The following is a 13,938-nucleotide window of genomic DNA, read 5'->3' as shown; positions in this document are numbered from 1 at the left end:
AAAGCTTTTCAGGGCATTAATGGATTAGGAATAAATGCCAGTTCTACCACCATCAAACAAAATAATTGATGCAAAGGAGCAAACAATGGATTGGAGGAAGTTAAGGATGGAGGTCAATGTGCACCAAACTCTAATAGAATGGCCTAGGCATCACTTCTGGCCCAAATCACTTTCACATGGTTCTCAGTGTCCTGTGCCTTTGGATTTTATCCATGTCACTGGAGCTATGATCCAGAATGGTCTTTTTTCCATTACTGATTGCTCCTAATAACAGTCCTTATCTTGACCTCATCTCCCAGGTAAAGGTAGCAAGGGGATGTTATGGAGCTAGCTGGTCTCCAATTGGCATTTAGACAAGATGGAAAATTAAAAATCTAGAGTTTAGGCCCTTGACTCTGTGGTATAAGTTGGAATGCTCGTGAGATCGGCTGTGAAGTAGATTGAGATTGAATCTTCAGTAAAAGTCACTGAAGTATAATGACACAGAAAATAAGTTAACCTGGGGAAAACGTCACTTTCTTTTATTGTAGCAATACAATAATTATGCAATTTTTGGGTGGGGGGAACAGCAGCACTGAAATTATTTTATGGAAACACAGGCTTAACTCTGTAATACCTAACTTTTGTTCAGTATTTAAATTAAGTGGTAAACTATTTATCTTAAATGGGTAAGCAGATTTCCAAGGTTAAGAAATTTAATACTAACATGTTAAGTCCCTTCACAAAAATACCAACATTGCATAATTTCAATATTCACTTTACAAAATATATTTCTAAAAGATGATATGCATTCCAATCTCTGTTTCTTCACTGAAACTGAAAATTTAAAGGCCCAGCAATTGAAGGATTAAGCTGAAAAAGCTAATCAGATCTCAAGGTGATAAGTTTAGTCAGGATCTACCAATGGAGGTAGAGAATGGGTAATGACAGTCAAAGTCCTGCAACAACAGCCAGTCTCAGGACGTGTCCTCCCACTCTTATACAGCTGACAAGAAACCCACTAAAGATTTCACAATAAACCGTTGCCCTCCACAGAGGGAAAGGATCTGCACAGAAGTAAAATGTTTATCATTTGTACTTGCAATTGCCCAACAGGCAACAATATAAATTCATAGTGACAAGGTGTCTAACACCAGTCTGTTTTTCAATGCCTTTTGACACTCCACTGCTGTAGTTCAAATGTTATGCCAAACTGAGGAGTCGTGCACTGTGGAATTCTGTATTACACTGCAATCTTCGTGTTCCGAAAGCTGGAGTTGTCCCTGAAATGACAGAGGGAACAGTAGTTTAAGGCAGAGTCGAGGAAGACAATGAAAGGATTCAGTGACCTATCATGTGACTAATTACATTGGTTGTGATTGGAAAAATCACTCAGGTAATACCAGGTGAACTGTAAATGATTGTTTAGAAAGCATTAACAGCAATAGCTATTATTTACTAAGATTCATTCATATTTCCATCAAGCACCAGGAAAGAATATCTGCTGAGCAGCAGGTGAGTACAGAACACTGATCACACAGCACTAGGCACTCATAAGCAATTAGAGTTCATTAAAGGAGAACTGGGAGCCATTAGCAGATTACAAAGAGCTGATGCTGGTGACAAGCAGTAACTTAAATAATAGATTCAGAATCAGGTTAGCAATAATCTAAAATAGTCTAGATCCTTAATCCATTTGATTTCTGTTTTAGAAGTGCAATGTGAACTTGTTATATTCCCTTGTTAATTACTTAACTATGTTCAAAGTTGTATATTACAAAACATTGTTTCAAGATAAAATTCAGTCCATCGAGCTTCTGATTTGAGGGAAGATCTGACAGAAATTAATATCCCATTTAAAACCAAAAGTTTGATAATTTTTCAAGTATGTTCTACAATACAATATACAATACAATACAGAACAGGAACAGGCCTTCGGCTCACCAAGTCTGCAATGATTCCTAATCCCTTTAGACCTGATATTTACGCCTTTTCATGATTTCTATCCCTCTATTCACTTCCCATTCATGTGTCTATCAAGATACATATTAAACATTATGAATGTGCCTCCACCAGCAGTGCACTCCAGGCATCCAACAACCTCTGTGTGAAAAGGTTTTCCTACACATCTTCCCTAAAATTTTCCCCTTTCACCTGGAACCTGTGCCCTTTCATAGCTGACCTTTCTATTCTGGGAAAAAGCTTCTGACTGTCCATCCTATCTAAGCCCCTCATAATTTTGTAGACATTTATCAGGTCGCTCCCTCAGCCTCCGTCCTTCCAGTGAAAACAATCTAAGTTTACCCAGCCTCTTCTCATAACTAAAACCCTTCAGACCAGCAACATTTTGGTAAACCTCTGCACCCTCTCCAAAGCATCCACATCCCTCTGTACTATGGTAACCAGAATTACATGCAATATTCCAAATGTGGCCTAATGAAAGTTTTATACAGCTGTAACATAACTTGCCAACTTTTATACTTGATCCCTGGCCAATGAAGGCAAGCATGCCGTATGCCTTCTTGACCATCTTATCCACTTGTGTTGCCACTTTCAGGGATATGTGGACCTGTATGAACAGATTCCTCTAAATGGCAATGCTCATAAGGGTACTAACATTTATTGTAAAATTTGCACCTGAATTTGATCTTCCAAAATGCATCACCTTGCATTTGTCAGGATTAAACTCCATCTGCCATTTCTCTGCCCAAATCTGCAACCTATCCATATCAGACTGTAACCTTTGACAATCCTCCACACTATCTGCAACGGCACCAATTTTGGTGTCAGCTGCAAACTTACTCGTCAGACCACCTACATATTCCTCCAGATCATTTATATATTACAAATAATAAAGGTCCCAGCACTGATCCCTGGGGAACACCACTAGTTACTGATCTCCATTCCACAAAGCACCCTTCCACCACCACTCTTTGTCTTCTTTGGCAAAACCAGTTTTACATCCATCTAGCCAGCTCACCCCAGATTTTATGAGACTCTACATTTTCTACCAGGCTATCAAGAAGTACCTTACCAAATGTTTACTAAAGTCCACATCGACAACATCCACTTCCCTCATCAATCATTCTTGTCACCTCCTTAAAAATCTCAAACAAATTGGTGAGACATGACCTTCCCTGCACAAACCTATCCTGCCCATGACTAACAAATCCATTTGTTTCCAAATGTGAATAAATCCTGTCTCTCAGTATCTTCTCCTATATTTTCCCGACCACTGACGTCAGACTCACCAGCCTGTAGTTTTCTGGACAATATGTTCCCCCTTAAATACAGGAACAACATTGGCCATTCTCCAGTCCGATGGAACCTCGCCTGAGGCCAAGCTGATACAAAGATATCTGTTAAAATCCCAGCTATTTCCTCTCTTGCCTCCCACAATATTCTGGGATGGATCTCTTTAATATATTTCAAAACACCCAACATGTCCTCCTTCATTGTGTTGACCTGCACAAGAGTATTCATACACTTTTCCCTAACCTGAACATCCGTCACGTTCCTCTCTGTGGTGAATACCAATGTAAAGTGTTCATTAAAGATTTCACCCATTTCCTTTGGCTCCACACATAACCTCCCTCCTTTATTCTTGAGTGGGTCTACTCTTTTCCTAACTATCCTCTTGCTCCTAATATATGTATATAATGCCTTGGGATTCTCCTTAACCGTATTGACCAGGGGCATTTCATAGCCCCTTTTAGCCCTCCTAACTCTCCATTTGAGCTCCTTCCCACTTTCTCTATATTTTGTAAGATCTTTGTCTGTTCTTCATTTCGTAAACCGTAAGTATGCTTCCTTTAGTTTTGACTAAGCTGATAATTTCCCCAGTCATCCAAGGTTTCCGAAGCCTGCCATTCCTGACCTTCATTTTCAAAGGAACATACCTGTCCTGCACTCTAAATCAACAGGTCTTCAAAAGACTCCAACATTTCAGATGTGGATTTACTGTCAAACAGCCACTCCCAATCCACAATCTCCAATTCTTGCCTAATTCAGTTATAATTGGCCTTCCCTCAACTTAACACCTTCATCCGAGGTTCATTTTTGTCCTTATCCATAAGTATACGAAAACGTATGGAATTATGCCCCAAAGTGCCTCCCTACTGAAACTTTGATCGCTTGGGCTGGGCTCATTTCCCAATAGTTACCAAAAGAACCCAACTGGTTCAGTCTGGCACCCTTCCTCATTGGACTACCCACATACTGTTTCAAAAAAACGTTCCTGGACAGACCTAACAAATTGCTCCCTATCCAAACCTCTAGCACTAAGGAAGGCACAGTCAATATAGGGGAAGTTAAAATCACCCACTACAACAACCCAGCTATTTTCATATCTGAACTATTTCCTAATCAGCCTGTTTAGAGATGTCATTGCAAGTGGGACTTGAACCCAGGATTCCCCGGCTCAGAGGTAGGAACACCACCACTGCACTATTGTGGCTAAGAAAGGAAGGAAAGGAGTGTCACGCATTGGCTGGAAATCAAACCCAGGCCTCCCGTGTGGCAGGTGAGACTTCTACCAATGAACCACCAATGCAACCACCACAAACTGAATAACATTAGATTTTATAAAAATACTGACACTGAATTATGTCCTTTGTCCAAATATAAACAAACTCCAAAAATCGAGGACGATGAGAAGGTAACAGAAAGCCACCAGGATCACCATAGCTACGATGTTCCATGGACCCGAAGTCAATGAACCATCTGGCACCGTATATACCCAACTGTTAATGCAATCTTTATGAAAATGACAGTTTTGTTTCCAAGACGAATGAAAACTAATCTTAAGGTGAGGGGGTGGGCAAGGGGGCAATGATCATTCTGATGTTGTGCATAGCTGTCCCATCTATTTTGGCTAGAAGGATTCAAAATGGGTGATTGACATGGCATAGATTGCAAGACCCTAGAAACATCAATAAGTGCACAGAGCTGGGGGCACTCGTTGTCAGTCAGCTGCCACTTTCAGATGGAAGATGGACTAGGTGAGGAAGAAGAAGTCCCAAGGAGCCCTTCAGCTGAAGATCAGAATGTTGCCTCCTCAACTTCAATCTGTTATGGCTTTTCTATTTAGTACACCATATCTAAACTGTTGCATCTTAGAAAATAAAACGTTCTGAAATTCATTCCAATTGGTCAATTGTCGTTATTAGGCAACAGTGGTTTCAAACCTGAAAATCTTAGAGGTCAGTCAGAAATTATACAGAGTATATTAAGGGGTAGAAACCTTCAAGTACATTCCATTTTGCATACCTCAACAGCACTGAAGCATTCTGGATGGTATCAACTTAACTTAGTGCAAACTAGGAATGATATCAGAGGCCTCTCTAATTAACAACATCCAGCATCTGGGCTTTGAGGTTACTCAGGGCTGCAGGGAAGCTGTTAATAAGTTAACTACCATTCAATTCTCAGTAAAAATCCACATTGAGCCAATCTTACTTGATACTGTCTGTATGCGTCTTGTACTCCATAATAGTGCTGGGTGGTAGGTTCAACACACGGCGCAAAGTGTCACGTATCCGAGCAGTAGTTGCTTGATCACTGGCTGTCTTGTTCCACACCGAAATTATATCTTCCTGCCAATGAATAAGTTAAATAGGAACATTTTTCACACAACAGTTAAATTTCTGAACAGACGTAAACAAAAGCTTTTCTTCATGATCTCAAATCCCAAAATGCTTTACAGTCGATGAAGTATTTTCTGAAGTGTAATCACTATACAAGGCAGACAATTTGGACAAAGAAAGATCTCAAAGGTAGCAGTGGGGCATTGGCCACTTAATTTGTTTTAGTGGTATTGCTCGAGAATAATCATTGCCCAGCAAATTGGAAAAACTTTTGGTCATCGTCATATACTATCACAGCACTGTTTACATTTAATGAATTTTAAAAAAAGGCCTTACTTTGACTTCTCACATGAAAGATGGCAACTTGTAGAAAGAAACACCATCTCAGTCCTGCAATGAAACATCAGTCGATGCGACATGTCTTCATATCTTATAGTTGTGCTTGAACTCACGTCTGACCTTTACACAAATTATAACATGGCGTTTACCTGGTCCAGCCTATATATGACTCCTGACTCACAGTAATGTGGGTGACTTTTAATTATCCTCTGGGCAATTAAGAATGGGCAATAAATGCTGGCTTAGCAAGTAATGCCCTCACCCCAGAATGAATTAAAAAAACTCTCTGCAAATCTGGTTATTTATATTTAGCAGGACTCTATCACTGCAGTTCGCTAGATTTTGCCAGTGTAAAATCAGCCTGTATGAAGTTTAAGTTTGCCTAATTATTACATATGAAATGCAAACCTAACCTCTTATTGCTTCCATTCTGCACAAGAGAGGAAATGAATGTTCCATGGAAACTGTTGTTTGCCACAAAATCAGCTTTGGGTGAAATTAATGGGAGAAAGTTCTACTGAGTGTTGTGCTAAGTACATTTTGCATTAATGTTTTCTGCTGTGGTTCTGTTCGCCGAGCTGGAAGTTTTTGTTGCAAACGTTTCGTCCCCTGTCTAGGTGACATCCTCAGTGCTTGGGAGCCTCCTGTGAAGCGCTTCTGTGGTGTTTCCTCCGGCATTTATAGTGGCCTGTCCCTGCCGCTTCCGGTTGTCAGTTTCAACTGTCCGCTGTAGTGGCCGGTATATTGGGTCCAGGTCTATGTGTTTGTTGATGGAGTTTGTGGATGAAACGTTTGCAACAAAAACTTCCAGCTCGGCGAACAGAACCACAGCAACGAGCACCCGAGCTACAAATCTTCTCACAAACATTAATATTTTCTGACTAGCAAAATCGAAAGATTTGCAGAGAGTTTTTAAAATTCATTCTGGGGTGAGGGCATTACTTGCTAAGCCAGCATTTATTGTCCATTCTTAATTATCCAGAGGATAATTAAAAGTCAAAATTGAAGCCCCCAAGCAGTTAGAAATAAATTATTTTTCTGAATCACAAGTAGCAACTTGTCCAAAACACCATTGTCCGTGATCAAATCACTCATGCCTGATAATCTACAATGATTCCTCATTTCTCAACACTTTGAATTTAAAAATAATTTAATTCATGGCCTTAAATCCTTTCCCACGTTATTGCAGTCTGGTTTTGCAATCTCCTCTACATTTCTATCTTTGTCAGCACTCCAAAGGTTTTTCAGTCGTGGCCACATGTGCATTTCTTCCAGTTCATCCCACCACTGACCTTACAACTGTTGGAATCTGGAATCCCTTTGAAACTGCGTTGAATTGGTATTCTATACTTGTGCAGCATGAAACATCAGTAAACTGTGCCACATTAGTAGCTGGCTTTCCACAAGCATTAATAAAAGATTTAGCCGGTGCCACACTACCCTATTACTGAGAAGGAATGGAAGCTAATATTCAAATGGAGGTGGGCAATGAGACCACAGCGTAGTTGTTGATGGGTAGCTGCCAACGGTCACTGGCTGAGAGGATCTAGACAGATGACTGACACAGCAGAGATAGCCAGGCCCCAAAATAATGCATACCAATAGGCATAGGTGGGGACAGAGAGGTACAAACTGGGGGACGAGCCTCCATTCTTTTGAGGGAAGATCAGAAATTCCTTTTTGTTAGCTCAAGGGGAGAATAAAGAAGCTGTTGCCAAAGACTATTAAGATATCTGACACATGGGAGTGTGCTGCCTCTCCTCCTCCATTTTACATAATGGATTCGGGATCTGTGATACATTCTCATCTGTCATAGGTCGTATATTTCCTTTCTTTGACTAATTAACTAATGGACCATATCTAAACTGCTGCTTCTCAGTAAATCAACAGAAAACTGCTGCAAATTGTCAATTGCCTTTAACAGAAAACTGTGATCATGAATCTAACAAAATCATTGCAGTCTTGTATTTCCTCGAAGCACTCATCCACTTTTAACAGCACACTATAAGTCCTTCTTGAAAGCCTTCCAATTCACCCCATTAAGCCTCTCCTTGTAATGGTCTTGGCATCTGTTTCTTTGCTTTCGCGAAAGCACCTTGGAACTTTGTACTATGTAACAAATTTTAAATTACGCACGGACAGAGGGATCCGAGATATCCAGTACGTCAGTTTTGAAGGCGACAGGGCAAATTTAAAAAACGACATATAGGACATTTTTATAAATACAGACAGTGAGTAGCTAAGTGGTTCATACAAGCCACAGTAAGATGGGGCAATTGGCTCCTTTCTGTGCGACACAATCCTATAATATGAAGGCAAGTTTCTGTTTTTAATCTGATTTTTAAAAACAACTTAATGTCAAGTATATTTTTGAAATTGGCAAAGTTTATACGCAAACATCACTCCCATTTGCGTTTTAAACTGTGAAATGCTGCACTAAGCCGTTTAATCAGAAAATCAAGGAGTTTGAGAGAAGCTTGTTAATAAAAGCTGCTTCTGCCTGCAAAGCAGTTCAAATTGTCTTACAGCTCCCAGCACCCATCGGATGCTTAAATACTCTATGATATTGTACACTTCAGAACTTGAATAACTGTTCATGCACTGAAAGAATAAGCAATAACTCTTTCTGCAATAAACTTTCTCAAGATGAATGCGACAAATACAAGCTGTTACACAGAGACTGAAAGCAATTAGCCACGTTTTGGTGAGATTCCAAAAACAAATCTGCTTTGACACCTGCTTGATAAACTGGATGCTTTACTGCCATAAAGGACAAGGACTGCCCTGCAGAAGAATTTAAGGAGTTAATCACAGAAAAAACTATGTCTTTGATCAGACAGTTAAGGCAAAGGAACAAAGAACAGGGGAACTACTTCTGATAGGAAGGTAAACTACAGACTTGAGATCTCAAGGAAAGCAATCAATATTGGGGATGAAAGAATCTATCGAATCAATGATAATGTCACAGCATAAACTTGAAAGAGAGAAAATTGTATAAGAATCAAACACCCGAACTCCACCTTTAGCAAAACTCTGGAGGACAACTTTAGATAAGGATTGAACCCTGTGGGGAAATCCTGGCCAAATTCCATAATTAATTAGGTAATAGCCAAGTTGGGTTGTGAGGTTTAATTTGCTTACTTAGTCTTATTTTGGTTGCTAGATGCAATTAAGTTTAAATCATTATTTCAGTACTTGATATGTCTGAGATTTCTAAATAAGCAGCTGAATTAAAGGTAACTTGTGGTGATTTATCAACAACCAACCCATTGTCACCAAGCACGCACCTGAAACCGGATCGACACCACAACACCACAGATCTCTTCTCCAACCATAAACTGCTCCCCCAACATTGCCAAAATAATATTCTCCCAAAACCGGGATGCCAGGCCTTTGCGTAAGCGTATTATCCATTTACCACCATTTTTGTTGGCCTCATCCTGTATTGAGACAAATCAGATATTATGTGAGACTTTTTTCTTAGATGCCAATGAAACAAAGGCAATGGTTAAATTCTCTGATGCATCCTACTCACCTCCCACATGGGTTTGATGCCTTCTTTGAAGAGGTGGAAATCACTATGTCCGGTCAAGTCACCCGGCCGCACCAAATGGCTGTAGAACCTCCAGAACTGTTCTACCTGGATGACAAAGTTACCGCTAAATGATCAACACTAAATGACATTTATGTAGTCTACTGAGTCAGATATGTGAGGTATTAACAGCATAAAAAGGAATAGTTAGCTAATCCCAATCAATTCCTTGTAAGCACAAGCTGCTGTAATGTTAAACATACAAATACAGAAAAGAGAAGCAGGAATATGAGTTAGCCTGAGTTCCAGGGATTTATTGATCTTTAATCGCATCAATTTCCTCAACACAATTTCCCTACTTATACTGATTTCCTTAATTTCCATTAGTTCCTCCCTCTCACTGGACTGAATACTCTCCAACATTTTTAGGATGTTATTTGTGCCCTCTTTTCTGAAGGCAAATAATGTCCCAAATAAAGTAGTAAAGAAGTCCCAAGGTGCATGAGAGAAGCATTATCAAATAAAACCGAACAGTGAGGCATAGAAGGAAATATTAAACAGATATTAGCTGACCACAAGCTGATGGGGCATTGCGATGACATGGGGTAAACTCTCCTGCTTACTGTAAACCAGCAAACCAGAAAAGATTTATCCTGTGGAGTAATCTGTGAAAATTCAAGAGGCCAAGGATTATTTAAAGTAAAAATTGAAAAACTTTATTTCTGGAAGTATGACAGAGAATAATTAACGAACAACTATTTACAACTCCTCTCTAACCTATCTTTTACCTTCCCTTCTGTAATACTAGTCTGATAAAACTCCCAATTACGACTCACAAAACAAAACTTATCTCAAAACTAGGCAGCTTTCAGTTTTCTCTGTATTACGGTCGTCTTTTTTCCTTCTTTGAGATTCTGCTTCACAGGTTACTGATCGGTAAAGGTACCTTTAAGAGAGCTATTTTTCAGACAGTCTTTACATGCTGGTAGCTTGGCAGTTCTCCTCACAACTGTTCAATTTTCCCTGATCTTATACCCACAAAGCATAGGACTATGTCACTGGCTTTTAAGATACTAAATTCGAACTGGATTGAAGTTTGTTATTTTTCAGGGTATAATTTAAACTGATTGACCTAATGCAAATCTGTTTTGTCATTTCCAGGCAACCAGCTATCATAGCTGCACCATTAGGTGGAGCACATGTTAAAATGTATCTTTTTCAGAACACTTGCTGCTATAAGGTAGTTTTTCCTCTCTTTTAACTCTCTTAAAGGTACAGTACACTCACATCTTCATAACAGGCGCCTTAAAAGGAAGATGAAGAGAGAGAGGAATGTTTCAGAGCTCAGGTGCCAAACAATTAAACATATCTGTCAATAGTGAAGCAAAGAAAGGCTGGAAATCCATACAGGCCAACATATGGAAGGTCTTAGAGATCCTTCACATTTCCAATTTCTCCATCTACTGCTTTCTCACAAAAGCACTACATTTCTCAGGCTCTCTCAAAAAGCTCTGCCATTCAGATTTATTTGCATAAAACCAGGGCATCTACCACACCCCTTACCCAGATCAAATTGGTAGGCTGCACAAACACTTGCATCCCTTCCAAGTATAAGAACTTTAATTCTTAGGGTCACAAACTTTCATCTCTTTAACCATAATCAATTTCATTTGTCTCAAGCAGGCAGAAGAACAAACTTAAAAATATGCGAATATAATTTTTGTCATGCGACACTAAATCTAAATAATTTCTGGCAGCAATAAAGAATCAAACTTTTTCTTCAAATGGAAGTAATGGGAACACATTGTTCGCTTCTCTTATCTGTTGAATATCCTCAAACTTTGGTTTCTTTTTAGAAAATGGTCAATAATTGGTCACCCATCCTTTCTGCTTTAGACACCTATTCATGAATCCACTGTGAAGGTCTTAATATATTTATTTATGGGATGGGGACATCACTGGCTGAGTCAGGATTACTACTCTTCTCTAGTTGCCTTTTAGAATGTGATGATGAGCTGGCTTTCTTAAACTGCTGCTGTCCATTTTGTACAGTGCCATTCGGAAAGGAGTTTCAGAGTTTTGACCCAGAAGCAATGGTGACAAACGAGTGGCTTGGAGGGTAACTTAAGATGGTGGTGTTAATATGTATCTACTGCTCTTATCCTTCTTGATAGAGGTAGTCATGGATTTGGAAAGAACCATTTTGCATCTCTTCAGTCCATCTTGGAGCTACGGATGAGTGTCAATGGTGGAAGGAGTGAATGTTTGTGGATGTGGTGCTAATCAGATGGGCTGCTTTGTTCTAGATGATGTAAAGTTTCTTGAGTGCTGCTGGACCTGCACTCATCTAGGCAAGTGGGAGAATTCCATCACTTTCCTGACTTGTGCCTTTTGATGGTGGATAGGTTTTGGGAGTCAGGAGGTGAGTTAGTCACTGCAGGATTCCATGTCTCTGACCTGCTCTTTTAGCCACAGTATTTATATGGCTGGTCCAATTTATTTACGAGTCAATGGTAACCCCCACCTGACCACTGTTGTTGATAGTGGGAGTTTCAGTGATGGTAACTGCCATTGAAAGCCAAAAGATGATGATTTGATTCTCTCTTGTTGCAGACCGTCACTGCATGGCACTTGTGTAGCCTGACTGTTACTTAGCATTTGTGAGCCCTAATCTGGATATTGTCCAGGTCTTGTCACATTTGGACGTGGACTGCTTCAGTATCAGAAGAGATGAGTGGTGTTGAACATTTAATCAGCAAATATTCCCACTTCTTACCTTATGACGGAGGGAAAGTCATTAATGAAGCAGCTGAAGATGGCTGGGCCTAGGACACTACCCTCAGAATACTCTGCAGTGATATCCTGGAGCCGAGATGACTGACCTCAAACCATCTTCCTTTGATTGATTGACTGATTGATTGATTTATTGTCACGTGTACTGAGGTACAGTGAAAAGTTTTGTTTATGAGCAGTATAAGCAGATCAGATGTGCTAGGTATAACTCCAACCAGCAGAGCAACACTCCCCTTCAATTCCCATTGATTCAAATTTTGTTTGGGTTCCTTAATGCCACATCTGGTCAAGTACAGCTTGATCTCAAGGGCAGTCACTCTTACTCACCTCTGAAATTCAGTTCTCTTTTCTATATTCAAACTAATGCTGTAATGGGTCAGGAGCTGAGTGGCCCTGGCTGATCATAAACTGATTGTCAGTGAGCAGGTTATTGCTAAACAAATGCTGCTTCTTAGCACTGTTGATGACACCTCCCATCACTTTACTGATGATCAAGAGTAAATGATGGTTTGGAAACTGCCTGGGTTAGATTCATCCTGCCTTGTGTGTGGAAGCCATTTTCTTGGTCATGCCTTACGTTCCGGTTAAGGAACATTTTGCTGGAGGTCCCCTCACCTTGCTGAAAAATTGTACTTGGCATGTCGCTGTAAGAGGCTGTCTCACACATAGCTTAGATGCTTTCTCACTGTGGTGTACTGTTGCTTAGCATCTCTTTCGCTACGATATATTGCAAATGTGTGTTGTTCCCCTAATTAAGGATATCTGTCCTGGAATTGTTACAGATCTCTGTAAACAGCATGTTAGGTGATAACTGTCAGTCCTGTTTACTTGTAGACTGTGTAGCATCTTTTACGGCTGACCCCTGATTCGGTACCTCCTCGGACTATCCTGATACTTTTTAATTAATGATCAGCCTGTGTTTCAGCCCAGTCTTGCTTTTTATATAATCTTGTAACTTTCGGTACTTCAGAGTTCTGCCGAGCCAGGCTTAGGACAGTAGTCTCCCTATGATGGTTAATGCTCAAGGTCTGCCTCTAGAGATTTATTTCAACAACTGGCATTAGCCAGCTGGATCCCCTTCATTATGGGGTCTTGCGTGGACCTGAATTAGTGCCTTCAATACTTAATTTGGTGTATGAGTAAATGTGAGTATTGTGTGGGGCTAATCAAGATTGCTACAACTGGTTAAGTGCGTGATCCTGACCTGAGCCTGCAGACTGATCCCCTGAGGCGAGGCAGAAGACTGGAAAGATCGCTTTAAATTAGCACATTCAGGTAAGTGTTTAATCATGACCTGAGCGTGCAAGCTGATCCCCCGAGGTAAAATGGAAGATCGACAGATAGCCTCTCTAAACTTCTTAACTTGCAAACTCCTGACCTGAGCCTGCAGACTAATCTCCTGAGGCAAGACGGAAGATGGACAGATCTAAATGTTTAGAATTGCAAACTCGGTTGATTGCCAGGCTTAGGGAGGCCTTGAGGAACTGACCCTGGTGCCAGTGTTTTGTCTTGTTGGTTTGTTTTGCTGTTTGTCTTTGTTTGTGTCTTATTCATTTGCCTGTAGGTGACTGTTGTGCATATGGGACTTGGGAGGTGAGGATGGGATCGAATCACTTTACAAGTAAGACCGAAGTGCCAGCCCTGGGGACAAGGCAATCTTGTCCTGCTGTGCAGGTTGGACCCCCCCACCTTTTGTGCCCTCAGAGGGGA

General features: G+C 40.3%; 1 protein-coding gene across 1 annotated transcript in view; it reads right to left on the bottom strand.

Annotated features, from left to right (window-relative positions):
- Positions 1 to 490: 490 nt before the first annotated feature.
- LOC122544300 (eukaryotic translation initiation factor 4E type 2-like) overlaps positions 491 to 13,938 on the bottom strand; it is a 40,257-nt gene continuing 26,809 nt past the window's right edge. Inside the window, exons 4-7 of the mRNA XM_043683433.2 lie at positions 9,439 to 9,543; positions 9,191 to 9,343; positions 5,437 to 5,573; positions 491 to 1,262 (exon numbers count right to left, since the gene is read on the bottom strand). Coding sequence (XP_043539368.1) covers positions 1,223 to 1,262; positions 5,437 to 5,573; positions 9,191 to 9,343; positions 9,439 to 9,543 — 435 coding nt within the window. The 3' untranslated portion in view covers positions 491 to 1,222. The remainder of the gene's footprint in view (positions 1,263 to 5,436; positions 5,574 to 9,190; positions 9,344 to 9,438; positions 9,544 to 13,938) is intronic.

Source organism: Chiloscyllium plagiosum, unplaced genomic scaffold (genome assembly GCF_037043375.1).
Source record: "Chiloscyllium plagiosum isolate Xiang-an unplaced genomic scaffold, Cpla_swu_hap1 HiC_scaffold_44, whole genome shotgun sequence".
NCBI classification, from domain to species: Eukaryota; Metazoa; Chordata; class Chondrichthyes; order Orectolobiformes; family Hemiscylliidae; genus Chiloscyllium; species Chiloscyllium plagiosum.
The sequence above is the reverse complement of the archived record's forward strand: the minus strand, read 5'-3'. Positions and strand labels throughout refer to the sequence as shown.